At 37.3% G+C, this 23,928-nt stretch overlaps 1 protein-coding gene across 1 annotated transcript in view; it reads left to right on the plus strand.

Annotated features, from left to right (window-relative positions):
* The window catches only part of NALCN (sodium leak channel, non-selective), a 295,705-nt gene that overhangs the window by 134,795 nt on the left and 136,982 nt on the right, over window positions 1-23,928 (plus strand). The window contains exon 12 of the mRNA XM_015559118.1: window positions 8,218-8,409. Coding sequence (XP_015414604.1) covers window positions 8,218-8,409 — 192 coding nt within the window. The remainder of the gene's footprint in view (window positions 1-8,217; window positions 8,410-23,928) is intronic.

The raw sequence follows: 23,928 nt of genomic DNA on the forward strand, positions 1-23,928 counted from the left end.
CTGTAGCCTTCCCCAGATATACCAACTACATTAAAAGTGAGCCCTAACCGGTTTGGCTCAGTGGATAGAGCATCAGTCTGCGGACAGAAGGGTCCCAGGTTCAATTCTGGTCAAGGGCATGTACCTTGGTTGCGGGCAACATCCACAGTAGCAGGTGTGCAGGAGGCAGCTGATCGATGTTTCTCTCTCTCTCATCGATGTTTCTAGCTTTCTATCCCTCTCCCTTCCTCTCTGTAAAAAAAAAAAAAATCAATAAAATATATTTTTTAAAAAAAGATAGGTCTGATGACATCTTAAATACCTAAAATAGTATGTTTATAATTGTAATGTTGTTTTAAAAACTCTTCAAAATTCATAGTAATAAATGGATATGTTTTAAAAATATAGTTCATAGATTAGCACAGTGTGAAGAAAATGCATTCCCATTTCATTGATTTTAGTTATTGGTAATACCAAAGCTTCATTTTCAGGGCTGTATTAACTTAAGATGCTATAACATGAAACTCAATATTCTAGTTACTTGGAGAAAAGGACATGAAAATATTACTCATAAAAATGAAAACCAAATACACTGCAACATAAAAAGTTGATCTTCTAAAAATCACCACTAAGCATATTGAAATCATAGAGGACTATCATGGTTTAAGCTTTTAAAGGGTGTCCCAAAATTCACGCAAGAAGTAATTTTGATAGAAAACACAGGTTTATAATTAAAAATTGTAAATTTTTTATTGATTCATAAAGAATACAGTATAGGGTTATGTACGGAATAGATTTTGGATAAATGGCCTTCACGGCTTTGCTGGAACATATACACTCTTTTGTTGAAATTTTCCATGACCGTTTTGTATAAATGTGGCTGAATTTCGATGAGGCTCATTTTCATCTTGATGGCTTGGTTACTCGACAAAATTGTCACATTTGGGGTTCAGGAAATTCACGAGTGATTGTTGAGAAACAAATGCATCCACAACATGTCACTGTTTGGTGTGGATTTGGGGCTGGAGGCATCATTGGACCACTCATCTTCGAAAATGCGGCTGCTCAGGCAATAACAGTTAATGGTGCTCACTATTGCGACATGATAATCCAGTTTTTTGTGCCCAAATTGCTGGAAAATTTCAACAAAAGAGTGTGTATGTGCCAGCAAAGCCATGGAGGCCATTTACCCAATATGCTATTCCATACATAACCCTATACTGTATACTTTATGAATCAATAAAAAATTTACAATTTTTAACTATAAACCTGTGTTTTTTATCAAAATTACTTCTTGCGTGAATTTTGGGACACCCTTTAAGTACCATCAACATCTTTGCACATAAACCTCTTGTCCCATGTTGGGTTATATCCTTGGCCTTGGTTATCTAAGTAAGATGGCTGAGGCAGGAGATATACACATGTTCAAAACTCTTGATACAAAATGGGCTTCCCAAACATTCATGCATTATAGGCCCTTCAACACTGCTATCTAGCTTCACAAAGTCAACCTGAGCATGTAGTGCTTACCTTAGAGAACTATTGTAGATAATTATAGAAAATATGCCTGATAGTCAAAGCTACATGATACTTTAATATAAACCTATCATATTAGACAAATTTAAAAAATACTAATGCTATTTCAGCAAGGATATAGTATAAAATATATTCAGGGTTTGAAAATTCTTATAGATTCTCACAGATAATTTTTTGTAAAAATGTTAGATCAGAATTCGAATTCTTTATGAGATTAAAAAAAATGGAAACTGTTTAAATGGTAAATATTTGAGGAATAGCTTAGCAAGTCATATGCCAATTTGACCATAAAATTAATAGCTGTGATGAATTTGCAATAACTTGGAGATATGATTGTTTTATTTAAATGCAAAACTGTATAAAATCATATAACACCTAAAAATGACCTGAAGGTTACTTGGTTTTACACATGAAATACTATCTTAAGTCACTAACAAACCATTGGATGGCTACTAAACTAATATCTATCTATTCAGCACCTACTACAGATAAAGAAACAGAATAAGAAGAAACAGGAGATAATAATATCTAACACTCTCTGGAAAACAGTTTAAATATTAAAAAAATTTTAAAGCCAAAAATGACTGCATAGAAATAAACTGAAGTATTACAAATTATTAATAGTCATTGTCTCTAGTGTTTTACTACTGGTCTGTTTTTACAAAATATCTAGACTTTGTATTCATGCTTCTAATAATTTTATATAGCTACTAGAGGCCCAGTGCACAAATTTGTGCACGGGTGGGGTCCCTCAGCCTGGCCAGCGATCAGGCCCCTGACCTGTCTCCCCCAGTCCCAGTCAAGGCCAGCTGGCCAGGGGGAAGGGACTATGGGAGGTTGGCTGGCTGGGGGAGGTTGGCTGTGGGATCGTACTGACCACCAGGGGGCAGCTCCTGCATTGAGTGTCTGCCCGCTGGTGGTCAGTGTGCGTCATAGCTACCGGTCGACCGGTCAATTGGTCGTAATGGTCACTTAGGCATAGATAGATAGATAGATAGATAGATAGTCACATAATATACGATCAATGAAATTGGAAATTTTACTTGTGTCTTTAATTCTGGATTATAATTTATAATAATTTATATTAATAGTTAAGTGATTTTCATCTGTATCTCTCTATACATGGCCATGGGTATATTTTTCTAATAAAATAATTCAAACCTAAATACCTCAGTTATTCTGTGGCTAAAAAATAAATACATCTCTTAAGAAGCTTGGGTGTCACAGGATTTTTGCAAATTCACAAATGGAGAATCCATTGTACCGAACAGATTGGCACCTTGTGGGTCCACTTTCACCTCTCTTGTTGGTCCTCACACTTCTCATTTCAGTGGACCTTTCTTCATTGTGTTGGCAGCAAGTCTTCCCTTAGTGAGTATCACATTTTTCATATTTAAATGTGAAGTCAACAGTTTTGTACGAAATGACTTCCTTTAAAATATCAGTTATCTCTGAGACTAATTATTGGTGCTATTCATCTATTTATTTAAGTGATATTAACTGAGCACATAGTGTGTGCCATGAACTGTTCCAGATACTGATGGGAGAAAGGTGAACAAGGCAATGAAGTTCCCCACTTTAGTAAGCATAAATTCTAGGGGACAAGCAGTTCATAAACAAGTATACAACAGAATGTAGAATACAAGTGCCAGAAATGGTATAAAGAAGAAACAAGCATAGTAAAAATGATAGAGGGTGTGGGATGCGGTGTCATTTTAGATAAGTTGTCATGGGAGCTCTCTCTGAAGAGGTGACATTTGAGCAGAGACTGAAAGGAGTGAGAAGCATCCATGAGAGGCTCAGGGAGGAAGCATTCCAGGTAGAAAGAACCACTTGGTACCTGTCCTGAGGTGCAAACATACTTGGTTTGTTCAAAGAGTAGCACCAAGACCAGTGTAGCTGGGCTGGAATGAACAGAGGGCAGCATTGTCCTATGGGAATTAATGAAGTCTTTAAAAATGCTATGGTTCTAACATACCGGGATAATTGTGACACCGACTGGTATTTATTGTGCATTTACTATGCGCCAGTCACTGTGCTGAGTGCACTGTTTCATTTGTTTCTCATAACAATTATGTGAGCTAGAGAGTGTACATGTAAACGGAGGTCCCAAGAGAGTTGAGAACTTGCCAACGACCACATAACTAGCAAATGGTAGAAACTCATCACCAACAAATTTAATTTCACAGCTCACATTCTAAACCACACAATTTCTACAGTACTTACTAATCAAACGAATAGTCTCTAAGAGAGACTTAGAAATGTGACCAGGAAAATGTGATTTGGAAACTATCACAAAATGTTCTACAGACCTTATGTTTGAGAGTATCAGTAGGAACACAAAAGTCAACATGTTGGGTAGACAGAGTAAAAATCAAACTTCTCCCCAAATAAATGAAAAGGCATAATTATGAGGATTTTGGCTTCCCTAGGATACAAGGTTAATCCTTTGAAATTGCTGATCAAATCACCAATGTGGGAGTTGTGTTAAGCTCTGTTTCTTCCAGCTAATGAAATATTAATTTACCAAAATTGCACAGATGTGCATAGGCTGTTTTTATTAGCATTTGGGATAGGATTCAAAATTACAAAGGAAATTCTTTAAATATAATTTTAGCACAAATGGGGAAAACACACAGTACTAACTTTGAGCTATAAACCAGTTAAAGTGTTTCTGTAAATTTGCCTATATTTAAATATTAACAACTAGATACCCATCATTTATGTTTGAGAATAAACAGCTCTAATAAAAATGTGAAATCTTCCTAGATTAGTATTCTAGGTACTAATGATTATGAATATTAATATCTTAATGGTTTTTGTGATAAAGCTGTTTGCTTGTCATTTTGAAAGGTAGCCTGAGTGTAATGTTCTGATTTCAGAATGTATACTTAAAGTATTATAACAGGAAAAACTGGTAACTTAACCGTATATATAATATAATGCTTAATTTGAAGGACTTTAGCATGAAGACATATACATTTTCTTGACTTATTTAAACATTTGTCTATTTGTTTACTAGACATGTGGCTAGAAACCATACCATTTGTGTTCTTCAGACTATAGGCATGTGTGGGAACCATGCCAGGTGCCGGGATAGTCAAGGCTGGTGGGAGCACAGAGGTCCTGTTATCAATACACCAGAAAGGCCAAAGGCCGCTCTGGGCATGTGCCTAAACAGGATGTTCAGGGACTCTGAGCCTGGGAATCCTAATCAGGCCAAGATACCATGATTGGGTGCAAGGACACAAGGTACACTGTGCCCTTCTGTAGCCAATAGGATTAATGTAACTATTGTCACGAAGCCCTCTTTGTCTAAATGGTATCAAAGTAAGTTACTGTCCAGCTAGTTGGCTGGGGTGAGAGGAAGTCTGCTGGAGTATGGAGAGAGAGCAGCTGGGATGGAGTGTGTGAAGAAGTCTGCTAGAGAGAGCAGCTGGGCAGGAGAGACAGGAGAAGCTGCTGAGCCGGAGAGTTCAGGTACCGCTACGATGTGAGGTGGTGAGTCTAGGATGCAGCGTGCGGCTGCTTAGATAGTAGCTGTGGGTACAGGGACTGATGCTACTTTATCGGAAAGATATGCATTGACCAGCCGGTGTCCGGCTGCCTGCCTGTATGGACTTTGCTGTGAGGACTGTTCTTATCTGATGGCTATATGGCCACTGGCTTCTGCAATAAAGACTTATTCTTGTACACCCACAACCTCTCATAGCCTATACCCGGCATCCTAGGAGGTCCAGCCCCAGGCAGAGGGGCTTGGACCCAACACCTGCTGTCTAGTGAGCAGAGGATAAAGGAGAAGCTTGGCCTAAGTTTCCAACAGCTAGTACAGTGGGCAGGGTTCAAGCAGGAGCCTGCCTGGCATAGTGGGCTAGGAGAATTTAGAAGAGCACAGGTACTCACAGCCTTTCAGAGCCAGTCAGACCAGCAGAGCTCTGTGGTGCTCTTGCTGCTGGCTCTGACAGCATGATCATGTTCCTTCAGTATTTCCTGTTAATTTCAAAGTTTAGGGGGCAACATTCAGAGGCTAAAATTGTATTATTGGGACTCAGTCACTTTTCTTCTTTGATGCTATCATTCTTAAGCTGACTTTCTCCATGTAGTAGCAAAAATGTCTCCCAGAAGCTGGAAGCTTATGTGATTCTTATAGTAATACCAATTGGGAACAACAACAAAAAAATGAACATCTCTCATAAGTCCAGGAAATGTTCTGCTGAATCAAATAGTTGTGAATACTCTGGTCAGGCCTGGATCTCGGGGATTTGGGAGTCCCTTTGTGGACCTCATGGACTATGAGTGTAGTAATGATTTGTCAAAGACAAATCAGGAAAAGCAGGAAGCTAGGGATGCTGGAAAGGAAAATCCAAATATATTTTATTTTAGCCCTGGCTGGTGTGCTTAGTTGTTAGAGCATCGGCCCGCACCCGGAAGGTAAAGGGCTTGATTCCTGATCAAGAGCTATACCTGGGTTATAGGTTCAAACTCTGGTCCTGGTCAGGGCACATGCAGGAGGCACCCAACCACACGTTGATGTTTCTCCCTCTCTCCCTCCCTTCCTCTCTTTTTTCCAGTCTCTCTAAAAATATCCTTAGATGAGGATTAACAAAACAAACAAAAAATCATATATTACTTTGTATGTGTAAAAATTAAAATCTTGGTTTTTAAAGCATTTCCTGTTTCTTACTGTATTATTTAAATATTTTTATTGATTTCAGAGAGTAATGGAGAGAAAGAGATAGAAACATCAGTGATGAGGGAGAATCATTGACTGGCTGCTTCCTACACATCCCTTGAGCCTGCAACCTGGGCATGTGCCCTGGGCTGGAATTGAACCCGGGACCCTTCAGTCTACATTCCAACACTCTACCCACTGAGCAAAACCAGCAAGGGCTCTTACTATATATTTTTTTAATATATTTTATTGATTTTCTACAGAGAGGAAGGGAGAGAGACAGAAAGTCAGAAACATCGATGAGAGAGAAACATCAATCAGCTGCCTCCTGCACATCCCCCACTGGGGATGTGCCCGCAACCCAGGCACATGCCCTTGACCAGAATCGAACCCGGGACCCCTCAGTCCGCAGGCCGACGCTCCATCTACTGAGCCAAACCGGTTTCGGCTCTTACTATATTTTTAATAAACTATTCACCTTTCTTCTCTTAAGAAGCCTTCACAGACAACTTAAGCTCTTATTAATATTAAATCAACTCAGACTACCATTCTACATACATATTTTATTTATGCCAAGACAACAATTTTCCTATTTTAATACCTCTAAATTTGGGGTCCATCTTATAACCATTGGTGTGTTACACTTTAATTGGCAACATTTTTTTATTTCTCAGATGTATATAAAAAGTTGATATCTTAAACTGAATGTAAAATGCTACTTTTCCATATTTTATACTTCAACTTTTAGTTACATTCTCATTTATATTTTTAATGCTATAGATATTTTTATACACCCTTTGTAATAATAGCCATTGAATATATTTGTCCCACACAATGTTTGGCACATAACAATCAATCAGTATATGTTAAATGAATGAGAAAATAAATGTATTAGTTATCTGTGAAAGTTTTTGCATATATAAATACACACACATACATATACATACATATACATGCAAAACATATGTGGGTGTTTTGATAACAAGCTAGGCTAATATAACAAAGATCTAAAAATACAAGGTTTACATAAGATAGAAGTTTGTTTAGTTGGTGGGTGTCCAGGGAAAGGAGGTGGCTTATCTCTGTGTGGGCATCCAGGAAGTTGGTCTTTTCTGTCAGATTGGATTCATCTTCTATTCAAGGCTTCTATTTTTGGTCCAAAGGGTATACTCCAATTGTTTCCATTTCCCAGCCAAAGAAAAGTATTAAAAAGAGTATCTAGGACAGATTTATTTCTTTTTATGTGCTAAAAGTTGCAAAGATCACTTCCTTTCACATTCCATAGGCCTTAATCTAGTCTGCTGGCCACACCTAGCTACAAGCGAAGCTGGGAAATGTAGTCTGCAGCCCTAGATAGCTCCTTCCTAGGATAAAATTCAGAAAGTTCTATTTCCAGGATGGAGAGAATGGACCTTAGGGTAGCAGTCTCAGCCTTAAGTAAAGGCTCTAAGACAGAAGGTTCTTAAAACATTTTTTTATGAATGTACACTAACACTTGGGAAGTTTTACTTTATTATACAATGAGTATTGATAGAATTGAACTACATTTTCCTCAATATTTGAACATTAGAAAAATATCAATTTTATTTCAACAACATGTGCCAGTTAATACCATTTAGAAATATGTGTTAAAACACTTAGTTGTCACCATTTCTCTTCATCCATTCATTTGGGATTTATTGAGTTGTTTTTTGTTTTTTTTTTGTGGCTGTTTTGTTTTTCATCTTTTAGTTTTTGCTTTTTCAACTTATCTTTATTGAAAGTATTACAGATTTTCCCCTTCTTCCCCCATTGACCCCCTCCACCCCGTACCTGCCCCCACTCCATACCTACCACACTGAGTTCTTGCTATAGGACAGATAGTGAGCTAGACTGATAGCTTAGTTATTATACTGTGAATTTTCCTCTCTAGATGCTTAAATGGAAAAGTGCAACTTTATAAAGTGCTATGAAAAAAATGAGGTTTTAATATGAACTTATTTAAGTGTAAATAAATGATCGAATATGTATATTTTTCACTCCCAAAATAGGTTCTTCGGGTGGTTCGGCTTATTAAGATTTCACCTGCGTTAGAAGACTTCGTGTACAAGATCTTTGGTCCTGGGAAAAAGCTTGGGAGTTTGGTTGTATTTACCGCCAGCCTCTTGATTGTTATGTCAGCGATTAGTTTGCAGATGTTCTGTTTTGTCGAAGAACTGGACAGATTTACAACGTTTCCAAGGGTAAGAACAAAAAGATGCGGTTGAAGTCATTATTCTTATTGTAGTAATAATGATTAACATCAAAGTAATTTCACTGTAACAGTGGTTCAATCATATTGTCATCTTTCTGATAACTTCGAGTAGCTAGTTTTAATATTTAAGTGGTCTCTTCTGCAGGGCGCAGGTGTTTGAGCACATGTGCAGCTTATGCATTAATTCTACAATTCTGGAAATAATCACATGGAATGAGATGCTGAGACCAGTAAAGATTGAATGTAGGGTTCTCAGCACTGTTAAATGGAAACATAATAGAATTTTAAAATAAAGTTTGCTCTTCTTTGTTTGTGAGAGTTAACATTTTAAAATCTGTTTTACAGTTCGTATATTCTTATGTCGGGTATAATCCAGAAGGGTGCTTTTAAACTTTAAACTCATAAACTCTTCTAAAGATTTGAAGACCCTTTAGATCAACCTTGGCTGCACATTAGAATCACTTGGGAATCTTTTTAAAATCCTGATTTCTGGCCATGACCAGTTTGTCTCAGTAGATAGAGCGTCGGCCTGTGGACTGAAAGGTCCCAGGTTCGATTCCCCGGAAATTCTGTTTCTTTGTTATGGGGTGGGGCCACAACATTAGTAACAAAGAAACAGAATTTCTGGAGGATGAGGCCCAGAAATCAGGATTTTAAAAAGATTCCCAGGTGATTCTAATGTGCAGCCAAGGTTGAGAATCACTGCTATAACCAGAGGGATCCTGAAAATTAACTCCATGTGGATTTAGAAACATTAAAAGTTTAATGACCAAAATAATATAATGTATATATCTTCACCATAAGCTGACATAGTAAATCCTATTATATAGAAAAAGATAATATTGGGATAAGAGTAATATATATATATATACACACACACACATATATACACTGAGTGGCCAGGTTACTATGACCACCCCATCAGTACTTCGTTGGGCCACCTTTTGCCTTCAATACTGCGGCGATTCTTCTTGGCAGTGACTCCACGAGGTGTTGAAAGGTGATGCGAGGAATCGGACACCATGCCTGATGAATAGCACTGTCCCGTTCTGTGAGATTTGATGGCTGTGGAACCAGCTGCCTGATGGCTCTTGTAACTTTGTCCCACAAATGCTCAATTGGATTGAGATCTGGTGATTGTGGGGGCCACCTAAACAAGGTAAAGTCTCCCTCATGTTCTTGAAACCACTCCTGCACAATACGAGCACCGTGGCATGGCACATTGTCTTGTTGTACACCCATATATATGTATATATGGGTGTGTGTGTGTATTTTTTAATTAAATTTTGAGGGAAAGGATGTCTGTATACATAATAGCTAGACTAATTACCCTGGGGTGTTTTTTTTTTAACCTGTTGCTAAATTTATTACTTATCGCCAAGCATTTGCTGTGTGCCTGAAAGAGCCAGGCCATGTTGGTGATCCTGGGATATAAATACAACTAAGTCCTAAGCCCTCAAGAAATTGTTGGCTGAGGGAGGTAACCAATAAGTAAGCATAAAGCCTTGATACAGGCAAGCACAGGGCTCTGTGGGAGCTCAGAGGTAAGATCCAGAACCAGGAAAAGCCCAAGAAGCGGAGGCCTGTGACATCTCCCTCATTACCCAGTGGTCAGGTGTTGAGGTTGGTTGGTTAATGACAGTATGTGTCAAAGCACAGCCCATTAAGAGAAGCCATTTTGTGTAAGAAAAATCATATGATGCCTCCAAAAGTAAGCTAAAAAAAGGTAAACTTTAAAAATCAGCAATTGTTTATATTATCTTTACTTGGGTCCAGGCCATTTTGGAGGCTGACTACCACCAATATACATAGAGCTATGGGATGCAGGAGAGGCTCTGAGAGAACCAGCCATGAGGAAAGGAGGAGTCCTGCAGAGGCGGGACGAGCCTGACTTAGCAAAGGGGACTTAGTGTTGGTGCCAGGAAAATAATTTTTCTCTGGCTGTTTCTCAAACCTGATCTTGACCTAGCCATCCAGGTGGCATATTCTCTCTAGAAATAGAACTGGATGTCAAACTAAACACTGTTTCGATTGGACCTCACTGTATCTTGGGCCCCAATAACATGCCATCGAACCCTCCTAAGAGAATTGAAAGGTTCAGGGTTGGGCCAGGGTCACACAGAATGGACTCAAGGCTCAGTGTAATCAAAATGATAATTTATTCCAGGTACCTGGGTGCAGGTGGCCTGACTCGAGAAAGAGCCAGCAGTGAACTGGGGAGGGCGCAGACTTTTTGTGCGCTCGGGGAGAGCTGCAGACGGGGCTTCGGCTTGACCCGGGTATCAGGACCGTGCCCTCGCCGTAGTTTTATGGTCTGGTCCTTTGTCCTTCTGTTGGCACCTGACGTCCTTTCTCAGGGGGCCGTGCAGGGGTGGTGGTCTACAGGAATTTCTGTTAAATAACCACTCAAGGGGAGCATGTTTGTGCAAGGCTTAGGCTAACAGAACGAGCTTTCCTTTGACATCTGTTAGATTTTGTAAGGCTCAAGCCTTATGTTCTCCAGTTAACCCTTTCAAGGACCTGACATGGACATGTGGAGGTGATTTCCCCATCCAAATTCCAAAAAGGGAATCCTGGAAGGGCAGGAGGCCAGCAGAGAAAAGCAGCCAGGCATACTGAGTGACCCGCTGATGGAGCTCACCCCACATTGAAGTACCCCAGGTACTTCCCAAAACACTGGAAGGTGAAGGGGATCCTAAAGGCATCTCTCACTTGCATTCCACGGGCTACCCAATGGGTCTACCTGCCTCTGTCGGGCACTTAAATCCATTTTCCATTTACAGTATAAATGATCTTTCTATGATATAAATTGTCTCATTACATTCTCCTGTTTAAAATGCTTCAAGGTTCTCCATTCCCTTACAATGGCAAACCTTTTAATGTTTCTCACTATCTTTTCATCCCTAGCTCTATTTACCTCTTCAGACCCCGTTTCAGGATTTCCCCCACCACACCTTTCAAAGGCAGAGATGGTGTCTATCTTGCTCATTCAATCCTCACTGCTTAGCACAATACTTGCCACAGGGTAGCTATAAATAAGCTTTTGGATGAAGAATGAATAACAATGCTGGACCAAAGCAAGCTTTTAGGTTCTGTTCTCACTGTATTGGGCCAGCAAGCCAGGTTCTTTCTTCCACTGCTGTCCACTTCTCCAGGACCCCCATTAGCTTCATCACTTCCTTTACCTTCTATCCCACCTGAAATTTCTGCATAATTCTGTATGAATAATTTGGCTGCAGATAGCAGAAAACTTGACTCCAACTGACTTAAACAATTAGGAAATTAATCTCACAACATTCAAGGGATTAATTAGACTCCAAGAAGCCAGGGCTCTGAATTCTCTCAGGTGTTATTATGGGTTAAATTATGTACCTCAGAAGATATGGTGAAGTCCAAACCTCAGGACCCCAAAATGGGACTTTATTTGGAAATAGAGATTGTCAAGTTACAATGAGGTCATAAGGGTGGGTCCTAATCCAATATGACTGATATTTTATAAAAGGAGAGATTTGGACACAGACACAGACATACACAGAGGGGAGGTCATGTGAGGACACATGTGGAGAAGATGGCCATGTGATTGTTGTGGCATCTACAAGCCAAGAACCTCCAAGGACTGCTGGCCAACACCTAGAACTAGAAGAGGCAAGGAGAATCAGAGGGAGCCTTCAGAGGGAGCATGGTCCTGCCAGCACCTTGATTTCTGACTGCTAGCCTCCAGAGCTGTGAAATAAGAAACTCCCGTTGTTTGAAGCCACCCAGTTTTTGGTACTTAGTTACAGCAGCCCCCAACAAACTAATGCAATTGCCTTCTCCATGTTCTTCATTCATTTTGTCTTCATGTTCACAAAGTGAATGTGACATTTCCAGGCTCCATGATAAACTCTAGAGGGGAAAGGGGGCCATCTCTGCCTGGGCCTCCTTAGAAACAAGGACGCCTTTCCCAGCACCACCCTTCTTCCCTCAGCAAAGTTGCTCTCCTGTCTTACTGGCAAGATTGAATAACTTGGTCACTCCTAAATGAATCATTGGCAATATGGCTGAAGTAAAAATGATGGGCTTAGATTACTCATATGGCAAGAGATGAATATTTCGAAGACAACCACAAAAACCACTAGAGTGGTCGGACCCAAAAGCTGAATAAAATTTTTCTCTTTTACCTCTATGCCAAAGCTCTCACAGGCCCAGTGCAAACGGTGTGTAAATAGACCTGTGGTAGGAAGAATGGCTGGCGTTTCAGTTCTTTCACCAGAAGCATCTGGGCCTCAGCTCCTTCCCAAGATGCCCAGACAGTACCTGCAAAGCAGCCAGCATAGGGCCTGGCACATAGTAGATTCCTACCCCCGCTCTTTTTTATGGCAATCGCCACTTTCTGTCACACACTATTGACATTTGTGCACAGATCTTACTGACTCTACTAGAGTACAAGTATCGGAAGTGCTTAACACTGGAGAACAAAAGAACATATTGATAAAATATAATAAAACAACTTTGTCATCTCAAGCCAATAACTTTCTCCAAACAGACAGGCTGCTAAGTAGAATTAACAAGGAAGAGCAAGTCCTGCTGAGAGGCAGTATCCTGCAGTTCCTGTTTTGTTGGGATAATAGGTTGTTTAAAAGGAGAACAATTCAGGTTAACTGTTCGTAATGAAATAGTTCTGTACAGGTTATAAAACGTGTCGCTAAAATAAGCAGGATAAGCCCTCATTTGTTTTGCTGGTCTACAAATGGGTATCATTTCTATTCATAAATAATGCACTACCTTCCATAGCTTGAGGTACTTGAGTTTTAAACTTGAGTTTTAATGTTTATTTGGTATGTTTCTAATTTGTACTCTCTAAATGCTAATTACTTGCTCTATTGAATTTTCACTTAAACTCATGTCCAAATCAGTTATACAATATAAGCGGTAAATGCTATAAAATTAATTACAAATTAATTTCCCTGTTTCCTCTCCACGAAAATGGCTAATTGTAGTTTTAGTTGTGCTGAAAGAATCACTGAGAAATTTGAAGAAACAGCATGCTCCTTAATTTTTTTTTCATTATTTGCCAGGTGTTGATAGAGTTTGGAAATATTTTTAATAAATTCAAGGTTTATTTTATCTTCAGAGCATCCTTTATTAATTTTTGTTTTATTATTCTTTCTTTCATATGTTTTTTATTTTTTCATGAAATAGTTTAGACATGCAAAGAGATATCAAGAATAATAAAATGCATCCTTCAGCTTAACAAGCAGGTTGGCAATGGCTCTGAAGTCCCTGAATGCCCTACCCTTATCAGCCTCTTCCTTTTCCCATAGAGAACCACTTTTCTAAATTTGGTATTTATGGTTTTTTGTACATCCCTTTAAGCTTTTAGTGCATAGATAGGCATTAACTGCAAATCACATATACATTTGCATAATTTACACCTGCCATGTATGGTTTCATACTGCACTGTTTCTTCTGCCAGTTGCATTTTTTGCTCAACACAATGCTTGTGAGATTTGCCAATATGAATACATATAGCTATATTTTATTTGTTTTTCTTGTGGTATAACATGTAACTATATATTGCATTATATATGACGCACTAATTATAAAAAAACTGCACAATTATTTTTCCATTTTCCTACATGGCAAACAAATTCTAAGGTGGGCTTTCAAGATATCTGACTCACGGCATAATCCCTTTCCCTTGGGTTTGGGGAGGACTTGTGAATGTGGTTGGATTTAACTCCTGTGAATGGGTTGCTAATCACTTGAAGTCAATCAAAAAGGAGTTAAAGAGAGTTTCCCATTGGCCTTGAAGAAGTAAGCTGTCATTTTGCAGGCCATGAGGCTAGGACCTGAGGGTGACCTTTAGGAGCTCTGAATAGCATCCAGGCAACTGCAAATCAAGAGAGCAGGTCCCTCAGTCCTACAACCACAGGAACTGAATTCTGATAACCTGAATGAGGGTAGAAAGAGACCCCATGCTCCACATGAGACCACAGGCCAGCCTACTCCTTGACTTCAGCTTATAGACCCTGAGCAGAGAACCTACCAAACACCATACCCACACCTCTGACCGATAGAAATTGAGACAATAAACTAGTGTTGTTCAAAGCTGCTTAATTTGTGATAATTCGTAACACAAATATAGAAAATTAATGTATGTGGGGTTTGAATTTTTAAAAATACTTTTTACTCCAAATAGTGCTGCTCTGAACATTGCACATTAACTTAAGCACATGTGAACATTTCTTTAAGATATGTGGCTAGGATTAGAATTGCTGAGTCTTAGAATGAAGCTGTCTTCAACTTTAATAGATATTGGTGAAGTTGCGTTACAAAATACTTTTACCAATTTATCTGCTGGCAGCAATATGAGAATGTGCTGTACCCCACAACTAAGCAACATTCGGTCTTGTCAGGCTGTGTCTTATTTTAAACAATTTAGTTCATTTACTCCAAACTGATTTTTGTGGCTGCTCGGATAAGGAACAATCTTACTTTATTTCCGTTTGGATAACCCATTCCCACAGTTCCACTATTGACTAATCTATCCATCCCCTGCAGTTCTGAGTACCAGCTGGAATATGATTCCATATGTATTTGCCTGCGTCAAAACACAAAGTTCCCTTTTCATGTCCTTGTGCCAGGAAACCTCTAGGGAAGCCCAGTAAGTATCCATCTTTACTCAAGTATCTCAGTTGGCCATCTCCACCTTTTAATGGAACGTGACTTTGCCCCTTTGTGCCTGACACATTAAAAACTGAAGTCCAGCAGAGGTTGTGAGTCTCCTAGGATTGCCTTCTCTTGACTCAAGCTACTTAGTTTTCTGTTCTGGGGTTTCCATTATTTCCTTGGGTCTTAACTAAGACTTTAAAATAATATTTTATTCAGAATTTTCCGGGGTTTGTAATTTGCTTTCATATAGGATGAGACACTGATAAAATTCTGAGAAGGAAAAACACACATTCCGATGACTATCTTCCAGTGATAAATTGATTTTTTTAAAAAAATAGGCACAACCTGAGGCCAGGCCAGCCCATCTGCCTTTGCCATCTGCAGCCTCACACTTCTTTGCATTTGTTTGCTTTATGGGTGTTGTCTCTTGTTGATTATCACATCCTCGTGCTTACGTTCCCCTAATCTACTACACCAAAACAGTGAAGAGTAAATAAAACATGTACCTGTTTCATTGTTGTTCGTAATTCAGCCAACATTCTTTCTGTGATGAAGCCACCAGGTATGTACACATTAGCAACAAATGTACTAACTGCCTTCTTTACCTTATAACATAGCTGAGAATACAAGGAAGAAGTCCGTTTATCTCATAGCAGACACAAGAAAGGACTCAAGTAAGCCAGAAGGTGAAATATATCAAAGATATCCTGGAGAGTATTTTAAAATTCTGGGAACCTCTATGTGATAAGCCATGGTGTTCCCAAATCATCTCATTTTAGTAAGAGGAAGAGATTGCTTCCAGGGAAGGAGGTCTGCTTTATGAAGCTTTATGAAGAGTTGTCTTTAGGGGTGCAGATGGTTTCAGTAGGTAAATATGTGGGCAACGGCATTAGATGAGAATACTCTGTAGAAGGGACACAGAATGAGTAAATCAGAGACGTGGAGATCACGGGGCATGGAGGGACATATGACAAAGGAACTAAAGTGTCTGTCTGGAGCCGGATGATGGAGTGTCTCCAGAGGCTGAGTTTGTGCACAGGGAAACCATTGCAGACTTTTACTCTTTCTTTCGTAATTTTTTCCCCCCTGGAGAATATCAGAAGAGCTATTTTGAGGAAGGTTACACTAGAAGAAATGTTATTTCTCTGAGGAGGTATTTTCATTGAACAAAATTCATTTTTATTGAGCAGAGACAAAAATTTATGATTATTTGAGGATTTGGAGGCATCTTTAGGGCAGAAAGAAAGAGAACGGTTTTTTGTTGTTGTTTTTTCTGTGTGGCTATTCCTGTATCACATCTTCCACAGTCTCTTAAAGGTAATTTCAACTGAGGCTTTAGGCCAAATTGTCATCATTGCCTGGATACAGCTCTGCAATACAAAACTATCGATTTGCTTAAACTTGTTAAGTAATGTAATGATATAGGTAAGAATCTCACTCCCCAAAAGCTGTAAAATTAACTTTGTTTCCTTTCTGCTGTAATATCAGAGGGGATTTTTGCTCCTATTTTAATTTATTTTTGTGGTGATTTATCACACAGTGGCATGCTGATAAAATAGTATACTGTGCACTTTCTTTTAAAAGATGATGTTAATGCAGCATAGAGCACAGAAAGGGCCATCTGTTACTGCTGTGTGTGTTGATATCATTGCAATTATCCGAATTATCACATTCTTTAAATAAAGCGTCTTTGTATTTCAACCCCAGATGTGCACTCCTGTGGAGAGAACCTTGTTTGCACCTCATCATCATTTGATAGTTTTCTCCCAATCATTTACAGATTTCCAACTATTAATGGCCTTATTCCATTAATATTATTTTAATAGCCAATCTACTCCATTACACCAACTTCAAAAATAAATGAGAGCCATTAATGAGGATTAATTGTCTCAGACAGTTCAGATGAGCTTCTGTAAGCCTGTCTTCACCAGTGAAAAGGTGGCTATATTATTAAACATTTTCTTGAGTGTTGCCTACAAAAAATACAATCTTATCGCCAGACATTTCAACTATTCTCTCATGGCTCCATAAAATACCCCAAAAATAAAAACAGATCAATAGTATACCTTTTAGAGGATTATTAGGAGGGTTAAAGATATAAACTATACAAACGAGAGTTAACATGGTGCCTTTAATGTAACAGGCAATCAACAAGTAGTAATGGCTAGTATTGTTCCTAAATGGCATGGAAATACAACTTAGCATGACACGTAGAATTCCTGGCAATAATCAGAGAGCCCAACCAGCAAGGGTCCCTCAGTAAATTATTGCAGCAGTAACTCAACAGTAAGTACTCAGTTTTCTGTATTGCATGGAAAGTTAAAAAATAGGCCCCAATTCCAGTTTAGAATATTCACTTTAGTTTGTCCTATGCAACTTTCCACAAAAATGCAAGAAGTAAGACATTGTATTACAGAGAAGAAAGACCAACTGCCTAATTACATGTACTCACTGGAGTACATGGATCCCCATCAATTCCTGGCTGGGTTCCATATGGGAGGCAACTAACCAATGTTTCCTCTTTCATATCTCTCTCTCTCTCTCTCTCTCTCTCTCTCTCTCTCTCTCTCTCTCTCGTCAATAAATATGTACTCCAGTGAAAATTGAAAAAACAAAAAAAGATGAAGGTACAATCTTAACTTACAATGCATGGCAATGAGAAAAAGGACAAGTTTGTTGTTATTTGTAGGGATGGGACATTAAAGAAGCTCACTGCTGGCAGGAAACGCTTTCACGTATTTCACATGGCAGTGAATGTTGTGTAATTTCTCTGGGGATCAGCTTTCCATTATATATCACAACACTCAAAAGTACTTTTACTCTTTGATATAGTAATTGCATTTATAGAAATTTACCTCAAGAAAATGTCCATAAATGTACTCAAAGATTGGTCTTCAAAAAAGCTATTTGTAGCATTACTTGCCACTGAGAATTTTGAAACAACTTTAATGTATAAGCATGGTGGATTGTTTAAGTAAATTTTAAATATGGTGGCATGTTATACGGTTATCAAAACTATATTTTTACAGAATAATTAATGAGTTAAGTCATGAGTGATGTAAATGATGATGATAAAAAATAAGCAAAGAGGCAACTGAATTCAATTTTGTTTCAAGTACATACACATGCCTAGAAAGAAAAAACTGGTACAATTTTTAAATTCTAAAACAAACTTAAAAATATACATGTAACTCATTGTTTGAATTATAAGTAAGTTATTTTATTCTTTATACCATTTTATATTTTCTAATTTTGACAATAAATGGGTTCTTGGTTTAAAACATGGAGATCGGTAGATAATGATTACATAAATATCTATGAAACCTTAATTTATAAGTATACATCAGTAAGAAAATATAATTGTCTCATATTTTAAAAAATGGCAAGGACATGAACAGGTAACATTTTTAAAGAAGAAAAGTATATAGATATAGATCTATATTTAGACATATACTCTTAATGGTATGCAAGTTGTATAATAAGACTAATTTTAGTTTATGGCTTGTAAATCAGCTTTATTATCATCAAGTCATTACAAATAAATATTAAATTGGAAGTAACTCAAATTTATTTTCTCAGTGTTAGAAAAATAATAAGCACTATCAAAATCAAAGCAAGCTTTGAAATTTATGTCTGTAATAGAAAAGAGTAGGCAATATAACTTGCAGTAAAGATCTTTGTGAACTTAAAGAAATGAGAAATCAAAGCCAATTGAAAGGGATCAAACAATAAGCAAACTATTTCTAAAGCATAGTATTTTTTAAATGCAAAACATAAGCATTTTTTACTAAAGCTGCTTTCATTCTCAAGTCTTGTGAAGAACTTTGTTCTTGAACATATTTATACAAATGAATAGTAAGAAAACATTGTGAGGTTTGCTATGTAGACTCTATGGGATTTTAGTTACAGAAGTTTTCTTAATAACGCCTGTTTATTTAGCAATAGGATATACACCTGTGCTTTAGGAACTCTGTCTATTTTGTATATGTTACTAAATGTTTATTGCACCAAAAGTAAAGTAACAACTTTCATCTGCAATTGTATAGCGCATATTTGCCTAGGAAATGCACCACTTACCTTATGAAAATTTAATATGACTGGCATTAGCAAAATCACTAATTAAGAAATAAGGCATAAATACCTCAAGAAACTTGACAGTCTGTTCCATGAAGGAAATTAATTCATAAGTCTCCTATTTGCATAAATCTCCAGGTCTCATTTTCACAGCTGTTTGTTCTGTCAGCTAGATGGTTGCATTTCAATATTATTTTAACATAGTTGGTGGGAAGTATACCTTTCAACTAAAAATAGCATGCTCTGCAAGGAATGCTGTTAAGGAAGAAACAAATTTCGTTCAGTTCATCCTGATAGTTCTTCCTTAAAATTAACGTTTCTAATATAGGAACTTTAGCATTTCAGTCTTTGTTCAAATATTTTTATTAAAATACATTCTGTTCTTTTAGACTCTCATGAAAATGAAAAGGTTATGTCCTTTTCATATGGAAAATGTTAATGAGTAGAGCTTATTTTAGCAAAGAATGAAAAATGCTGGCAATATCTATTTTGCATTAATCAGTCCAGCATAATACGGAGTTTCAGATGTGTACTCAGTACTGCGCTTGACAAAGGAAGTAAAAAAATTCTAAGTGTACTTAAACTGGCTTGTATATTGATTGTTTTGGTAATTTAGATAATAAAAGGAGACCAGCAATTATTAGATCTCAAGATGTCTTGTACCCATAAAGTCCAAAAGGACTGCAGGAATTTGAAGTTAACAAATTCCAGCCTAGAGTCCTGGCAACACCATTTGCTGCCTGCAAGCCTAGGTTAATCATTTAAGGCTTCTGCACTTCAGTTCCCCTCTATAATAGGAGCTATAGTATGTATAGTAACTGATTCTAATTTATTAGCATTGCTAATATTTTTTTTACATAATAGACAATTGGTTTGGGAGCTGTAGAGCACCATATAAATACTAGTTATGGCTCAGTGTCACAAATCATTATTACCTTACCCTGAAAGAAATCCTAGGATACTGTACAAATACGTGATTTTGTCTACATTGTCATTTATGGTGGTGTATGAAAAGTTAACGGAAGAATGGCTAACATTTAAAAGAGACAGATACAACTACACACACTTTTATAAGATTCACTGGTTTTTGCAAATGAGCTTCTGCCATCTTTCCTTTTACTCTTGAAATTATATTTAAGTGTAGACTCTACTTAAAGTAATTTGCTGCTGGAATAGGCATAATGTTTTGATGTCTGCTTTGCTTCTAATTACGTTCAAGCTCATTTTGACATTTAAGGCCAATTACATTAGTCTAGATTCAGTAAGACTTTTCCATAAATTTAACGAATAAACAGGCTTCTCCCCCTCTCTTTTTATTCATTTAAATGGAATGCTTAGCAACAAGCATATTTTAAGAATTATGAAAGCAAATAATGTGGGTTCATTTTGACAAAAAAAAAAGCAAAGAACGATTTGGCCTTTCTTGCCAACATAACAGGCAGTCATGGAATTAATTGAAACCACCAGTTTCAACTTTATTTTTTTTCTAAACCACAAAGAATAAGGCATAGAATATTCATTGTACAGATATTAATATTTTAAATATTTCACTTATTAACTACAAAGGTAATTGATTTCAAAAGATCTCAAATTCCAAAGAGTTCATGTGCAGAGACATACATGGCAACAAAAACTTTTCCATTTTAATGTCACTAATAACTAAACTCTCCAGAATAGGGTCCTGCAACAAAATTCAGTCAGTGTGCCATTGTGTTTTAATCTCACAGGATAGGTAATGACTTAAGACAGAGTACAGCACCTGACTTGCTCAGCTCCCCATTTTCAGTCCACTTGCTAACATCACATTTTTGCTGTTTATTAAATAAATACTCTGATGCATTGATGGCACCAAAAGTTACTAAAAAGGCAATTTATAGTATCTATTAGTAACAAAGCATTCATTTTAGCCTTATCCTATAATTTTTGTAGGTAAGATATAGTCTGGGAAAATACATCATATAACATGAAGTTTTCAGTTGGCTGTCAATACTGATGAATAGATCACAGAATAGTAGACACATAGCTAGATGCCATCAAAACCACTGCCACACTGTCAAAATCATGTATCTTAAAGGAAATATCTTCTTAATATATAGTTTACTCTATATAATGTTGTGCTTAATAAAAATGGAATCACATTGTATTTGACATAAAAAAGTTTTGTCATAAAAATATATAGGAATTCTAAAAATTTAACCAGTATAATAGAAGCTTTTGGTTGGGGTAATTTCTTTAGGACAGATTTTTAAAATGATTAAGAATATTATTTTATGTAGTGTTTTAATGTTTACAAAGTACTCAAACATATTTTATTTGTTTCTCAAAACAGCCCTCAGAGAGCGATGATATGATCATACACTTGAGAAAGATTGGTCATCTTCATCAAAGATAGCTGTTCACCTAGAGCCAATTAGCCAGTCAGTGATTTATTCTCAAACTCGGCCTGTGACTGCAGAACTAAAGGTTTGGTTCTTTGCCTCGATGCCCTATGACTCACAGAGGGCCTGAACTTCATTCTCAGTCCATTCAACCCCTATCTTGAACTGCAGTCCTTCTGCTGTCCTTCTAGGAACATCATCTCCCGAGAGTGAGGGCAGAGATGAGGTGGCCGAAGTTAAATCAGATGAAGTTTGGAAAGCTTGCTGCTGACAGTGCATTCACCAATCACAACACAGAGGCTTGCCCGGCAGTGCTGTGTCTCCTTTGGAGGCTGTCCTGAAAAGGGGCCCATTTCCCTGTGGTATAACTTTCTCTGCAGCACAGCTAAATGGGTAGGTGCAGCCATGGGGAATTAGATTCACCTAGGAGTTGGCATTTTTCCTGAGAGTTTAGCCAACAACACAGAGAAGTGGAGTTTGGAGAAGTGAAAAGGGTGTCATTGAATGGATGGACCATGGAATTTCAGCTAAACCAGAGAAGGAAGAATTTCAAATCAAGACATGGCTACCATTGATGGCTTTAATGTTACACTCCAATGTTTTTACTACAAATTTCAAATCCACAGAATTTTTATTTATAGACCATTAAGTTTGGCCAACATAGGTGATGGCTCTTAGAGCTCTTATTTTTTGTGGGTCTTTAAGTACATTTAATGCCGTTTGTATTGGTTTTTCCCAGTCCCTAATTCTCCATAAGACCTTGATCCTGTTAGTCATAATTTTGCCAACCAATGCACTTTTTAGAAATTTAACTTCAACGTTAGGTAGGTCCAAAATTTACCATATATTAAAGTCATGTTAGATATTGAAAGCACTTTGAATAGTTGAGTCTTCTTTAAATAAAAGGAGCTATACGACAAAATATTAAAGAATTATGAGGTCAGTGAGTTTTTCAGAAGATAAAACTCCTCTAAATATTATTGCTATTTAAAAGGGGGAAAAGGAACACGGAGGTTGAGCAGGTGAATAATTAAAGCAATTAAATCAAAAGTGTTGTCACTTTTGCACTCATTGTATACCACCAAGGCAAGTCTTCTATTTTAGGGCTGCCTGATAGTAAGACACAGCAGGGAAATTCTCAGTAAAAAGGTTGAGCTACTATATAAGTTGTCAAGTAAACTTCATTTTGAAAGCAGATCTTTATAGAGGAAGAGTTCTTAAAACTGGCTAAAGATAAATAAAATAGATGCAAATGATACTGTAAAATGAGAGTAGTATGTGGATGATATCAGTTGTATTCTTCACCACATTTAATAACTTTTAATGTATATACTTTGGAAATAAAGGAAATACATGTCTTACATGTATTTCAATACCAACAGTAAAAAAATATATTAAGTACAAAGTAACTTACAAAAACATATGCCCATATAAAAACCTGTGCACAAATGTTCATAGCAGCATTATTCATAATAGCCAAAAAGCAAAATCAACCCAAATTTTTATCAACTGATGAATAGCTAAAATGTGGGATATCCATATAATAGAATATTTTTAGCAATAAAAGGGACTGAAGGGCTGATGCATACTACAACAGGGATGAACCCGGATCCCATGTTGTAAGATTCCATTTTAAGGAAATGCCCAGAATAGGCAGATCCCTAGAGACAGAAAGTATATTACTTGTCGCCCAAAGCTGGAGGAGAGAAGAATGGGCAGTGACTGCTAATGGTCAAAAGTTTTTTGGGAGAAATGATAAAAATGTCCTTAAATTAGTCATAATAGTTGCACAGATCCATGAATAAACTAAATACCATTTAATTATACACCTTTAAAAGTGAATTTTGTGATATGGAAAATGTATTTATGTAAAGCTTTTACTTTGAAATGTTCAATAATTTGCCCTCTTTCCTAGTTCCTCAGTCCTTCCTATTGGATTGTTCCAAGCTTATTGTATGGGTTTGAAAGCATTTTTTAAAAATGTTTTTATTGATTTTAAAGAGAGGAAGGGAGAGGGAGAGAGAAAAACATCAATGTGAGAGAGAAACATCAATCTGTGGCCTCTTGTACACACCCCAACCGAGAATAGAACCCAAAACCTGGGTATGTGCCCTGACTGAGAATGGTACCAGTGACCTTTTGATACATGGGACGACACTCTAGCAACTGAGCCACACTGGCCAAGATGCAAGCATTTTTATACACACAAAAAATACATCTATATTTTTAGCTACAAATAAAATTAAGCTATATATTCCACACACTATATATTGGTCAAAACTTAAGGTGTTTACCCATCCTAATGTTAAAAACAATCTAATTGCTTTTAACCTAAATTGATACCCACACATACTAAAAACCTAAAACATGCATTGGGTCATCATTTATCAAAGAACATTCAT

Source organism: Myotis davidii, unplaced genomic scaffold (assembly GCF_000327345.1).
Source record: "Myotis davidii unplaced genomic scaffold, ASM32734v1 scaffold450, whole genome shotgun sequence".
NCBI lineage: Eukaryota > Metazoa > Chordata > Mammalia > Chiroptera > Vespertilionidae > Myotis > Myotis davidii.